We start from the raw sequence: 4,882 nt of genomic DNA on the forward strand, positions 1-4,882 counted from the left end.
GCCATCCCACGACCCCCCGCTCCTACAATTCCGCCATCCCACGACCCCCCGCTCCTACAATTCCACGATCCCCCGACCCCCCGCTCCTACAATTCCATCATCCCCCGATCCCCCGCTCCCGCTCCCTCTCCCCGTCCCCTCCCGGCCCAGCCCCCTCGGTCTCCATGGCAACACCCGGAAGCCGCCGCCCATCTCCCCTGGCATCACCCGGAAGTTCCCCGCCCATCTCCATGGCAACGGCCGGAAGTGCCCGGCGGTCTCCCTGGTGACGCCGGAAGCGGCGGCGCGGGGCGGGCTCGGGCGGCAGTGACGCTGAGGGCGCCATGTCGGCCATGTCTGCGGGCGGCGGAGCGCAGCGGGACGCGGGGGCCGCGGGCGGGTGAGGCACGGCCGGGCGGGCTGGGGCGGCCCCGCCGCCGCCGCGGGAGCACCGCCTCACCCTCCTCTCCTCTTTTCCAGGCGCCGCAGCAAGTGGGACCAGCCCGGCCCGGCTCCCACCTTCCTGCTGCCCGGCACGGCGCCGCTGCCCGGGCGGCCGTTCGCCGGCGGGGGCGGCGATGGCGGCGCCGCCGTGGCCGGTTCCGAGGGCTCCGCGGCGCCCTCGGGAGCGCTGGATGCGGCGGCGGCCGTGGCGGCGAAGATCAACGCCATGCTGATGGCCAAGGGGAAGCTGAAGCCGGCGCCCAGCACGGCCGACAAGGTGGGGGGGGCCAGGGGGGCCTCACGGGCGGGCTCCGGGGAACCGTCGTTTGTCGGGGAACGGTGGAGTTGGGGGCGACAAAATCACTCAGGAAACATGCTTTTAATTTTTTTCTTCGGCTGTGGGGTCAGGCCTTGTGAGGCTTTACGAAGCCGCCTCTGGGGAGATAAAGTTTTTCCCCGGGATCACGGAATGTTGTGGGCTGGAAGCTGGAAGGGACCCCGCGAGCATCATCCAGCCCCACTCTTATTTTTCCTGAAGGGTTTTCCAGGTAGCAGAGCTGATGGAAAAGCCTGATTTGGGTTGGAAAAGGGCCTTAAAGCTCATCCAGTTCCATGGGCAGGGATACTTTCCGCTAGCCCAGGTTGCTCCACGGTGGCCTCGGACACTTCCAGGGATCCAGGGGCAGCCACAGCTTCTCTGGGAATTCCATCCCAGCCCCTCCCCGCCTCACAAGGAGGAATTCCTTCCCAGTACCCCACCTGGCAGTTTAAAACCGTCCCCCCTTGCCCTGTATAAAAAGTCCCTCTCGTTCTGTTCTTTTTTTAAAGCCCTTTTTGGGCACTGGAAGTAAAATCTGGCACTTTGGCACCTCGAAAAGTCGGCAGGTGCTGCTGCCTCAAATCTTCCACCTCTTTTTGTCCCGAGCTCTGGTGACACCCCGTGCTGAGGGAACCACTTAACCAAGGAGTTAACCTGCATTTGGGATTGGCAGTTTTGCTGCACATTGGTTTTATTATTTAATACAGTAAAAACATATATATATATATATAATGAGCATGTGATTTTATTGCACACGTTGCTGTCGGTAGGAAATGCTCAGTGATGGCATTTCCCAGAGTGATTAAACTCTGCTGACACTTCAGGTTGGGAGGGGGTGGAAATTAAGGAGCTGCAGATTAACAAATGTAGGTTTTTTTAATAAAAAAGTGGAAGGAGTGGAGCAGTTTAATGTCTGTACAGTTTAATGTCTGTACAGTTTAATGTCTGTGCAGTGCACTGGAGTCCCTCCACAGCTGCCCTGGGGCTCTTTTTTAAGTGCTGTGCCTTCCTGTGGTATTTGCTGAGTGGTTGGGGGTTACTGGAAGGTTCTCTTTTTTTTTTTTTTTTTAAATAGAGTCTTGGTTGATGTTTGTAACCCCCCCAAAATCCATTCCAGAGCATTTAGAAGGCTGTACTCACTCCACATGTTGAAAAAAAGCTCCCAGGTCTTTGTGGTAACCCCCAACTCCTCCTAAATCTGTGCTTCTTTGGCTTTTTATTTCTTAGAATGTCGATACTGACACAAAATATTACGTTTTTAAGAAGGGGGGGAGTGTGGATGAGTTCAGATCCTGAGCAGAAATTCTAAATTCTCTCTGTGTTTAAAGGCAGTTGAGATAAGAAGGAGCTGGAAACGTGAACTTGGTGTTTCTTTAGTCTCAGGTCTCTGTCAGAGCTGCCAGTCCAAGTGGGAGATGCCCTGGTTGCTGTCCAACAGCTCCCCAGCTCAGTCCTACATCTGCCCCTCCCCTTCCAGGGCAGGAGCATTAATCACTCTGTTAAAGTGTGCTGAAGATAAAGTGTGTTTGTTTGGGCTCAGGGCTGTGAGGAGGCAGACGGAGCAGACACAGTGTTGTTCCTGTTAATAGTGGTGAAGATCTTGGTGCCTGGAAAGGGGGAGCGAGGAGGGCGTTGGGGAAGGGCCAAACGAGGGGGACCTTGGCCCTCCCGAGCCCTGGGGCCGGTCTGTCCCTTGCCCCGTGGCTTTCCAACCGCTGGGAATGTTCTCTGTTGAAGCTGCAGGCTCTGGGCAAAGGTCCAGCCGCCAGCAAGAGCAAAGATGACCTGGTGGTGGCCGAGGTGGAGATCAACGACGTGCCCCTCACCTGCAGGAACCTGCTGACCAGGGGCCAGACCCAGGACGAGGTAGGAGCGCCCCGGCAGCACTGCTGGGGCTGAAGTTTCGTGACACCTTTTACCTTTTGAGCCCATAAAATGAACCCAGAGGTCAGGTTTGACCTGGGAGGTGGAAGGAACCTGCAGCAGGTTCCGCTCAGTCGTCGCTCCGTTGTGGTTTCGGAGACACTCGCTCGGTTTGGTGAGGTCAGAGCTGCTCTCCCACCACTTCACTGAGGGCTTTGGGGTTTTTAATCAGCAGCACAGGCTGAACTTGGGTGTTTGGTGGGTGCTCTGTTGATGGTTGGTCTCTGAGCCCCCGGGTTTCCATCTCCTTGCAGATCAGTCGCCTGAGCGGAGCCGCCGTGTCCACCCGGGGCAGGTTCATGACTGCAGAGGAGAAAGCAAAAGTGGGACCTGGGTTTGTAGCTCTTTTCTTTGGGGTTCTGACTTTTTCTCTCCTTGGGAGGGGAATTGCTGAGGCTCCTGTTTGCTTTGTCCTCCATGAGCAGTTTTGCTCATAATTTGCCTTTTTTCATAATTTGCCATAATTCATAATTTGCCATAATTCATAATTTACCATAATTCATAATTTGCCCTTTTTCATATTTTGCCATAATTCATATTTTTTGCCACAATTCATATTTTTGCCACAACTCATAATTTGCCTTTTTTCATAATTCGCCATAATTCATATTTTGCCACAATTCATAACTTGCCATTTTTATATTTTACCTCAATTCTTAATTTCCCACTATTCATAATTTCCCACTATTCATAATTTCCCATTTTTCATAATTTCCCACTATTCATAATTTCCCACTATTCATAATTTCCCATTTTTCATTATTTCCCACTATTCATAATTTCCCACTATTCATAATTTCCCACTATTCATAATTTCCCATTTTTCATACTTTACCACTTTTCATAATTTGCCATTTTTCCATAATTTGCTGTAATTCATAATTTGCCATAATCCATGTGTTGCCACAATTCATAATTTGCCACTATTCATAACTTGCCATTTTTCATATTTTGCCAGAATTCATAATTTCCCACAATTCATAACTTGCCGTGGTTCATTTTTTTACCACAATTCGTATTTTCCACAAGTCATAATTTGCCATTTTTTCATATTTTGCCATAATTAATTTTTTACCATTTTTCCTATTTTTGCATTTTTTCCTGTTCTTCCATTTGTCATATTTTGCCAGAATTCATAATTTACCACCATTCATAATTCAACTTTTTAAATAATTTGCCATCATTCATAATTTGCCATCATTCCTAATTTGCCACCATTCCTAATTTGCCATTTTGTTGGTCCTGGCCACACAACTTCTTCCCTACCTGCCTGATATTGTTTGAAATTCCAACCAAACCAATCCACAGGAATAGATCCCACTCTGCTCAACTTCTTCCCACTGGACTCTGCAGCTTCCAAATCCAATTTTCTCACTGCTTTTAGTTCATTCACCTTCTGTGCACAAAGAAATTCAAGTTTCTGGTGGTATAAATTTAATAAAACATCACATAAACGTATTTTTTCAGCGTTTCCTGAGCGCTGTGATACTCCAGGGCCTTGCATTCCCTTTTTTGAGTAGATCTTTGTGGCAGCCTTGCTGCTAAGTTACACTGAACCCATAAATTGAACCCATTCTGTGTGTTTTCCGTGGGTTTAATGGGATTTTTGACCTTCCCTCCCCAGGGACCGTCCCTTGTATCTCCACGTGCAGGGGCAGACGCGGGAGCTGGTGGACAGTAAGTGCCAACCATTCCTGTTTTCCTGGTTTATTTGGGACAGAGGGGCTGTGGGAGCGGCCTTGGTGGGTTTGTGCTGTGAATATCTGAGGGTTGAAAACAGACTGGGTTTAAACACTGGGAAGGTCTGCTCAGAAATTCCCGAGGTCCCGCCTGCTGCATCCGGCAGGAAACCTTGGAGGCACCCCAGGGAAGGTGGGGGCAGTGGGGGATCTCATGGATAACACACCCAGATCCCACTGGAACGGGACAGAGTGACGGGAAGGGACCACACTGGGTCACCAGGCAGGATCACCCCCCTGGCACGTGGGATGTGTCCAGGTGGCTCTGGAATCGTCTCCTTCCTCCCCCTTCTCCAGCCCCAACTCAGCTCTCCCTCAGACCAGGAGCTCCCTGCAGGAGCAGGAGAGATGGAGGCAACAATTCCCTGGGAATCCCGGGATGGGGCAGGTCGGGAGGGACCTCAGGGGGTCACCCGGTCCCACCTCCCTGCTCAGGATCATCCCAGAGCACGTGGGATGTGTCCAGGTGGCTCTGGAA

At 51.5% G+C, this 4,882-nt stretch overlaps 1 protein-coding gene across 1 annotated transcript in view; it reads left to right on the forward strand.

Moving 5' to 3' along the window:
- Nucleotides 1-323: 323 nt before the first annotated feature.
- Nucleotides 324-4,882, forward strand: part of KIAA0907 (KIAA0907 ortholog) — a 21,345-nt gene continuing 16,786 nt past the window's right edge. The window contains exons 1-5 of the mRNA XM_017839874.1: nt 324-379; nt 460-700; nt 2,480-2,608; nt 2,920-2,999; nt 4,290-4,546. Of these exons, the coding sequence (XP_017695363.1) occupies nt 324-379; nt 460-700; nt 2,480-2,608; nt 2,920-2,999; nt 4,290-4,546 (763 nt within the window). The remainder of the gene's footprint in view (nt 380-459; nt 701-2,479; nt 2,609-2,919; nt 3,000-4,289; nt 4,547-4,882) is intronic.

The sequence above is a fragment of the Lepidothrix coronata genome, unplaced genomic scaffold (genome assembly GCF_001604755.1).
Source record: "Lepidothrix coronata isolate B3197 unplaced genomic scaffold, Lepidothrix_coronata-1.0 Scaffold524, whole genome shotgun sequence".
Classification (NCBI taxonomy): Eukaryota; Metazoa; Chordata; class Aves; order Passeriformes; family Pipridae; genus Lepidothrix; species Lepidothrix coronata.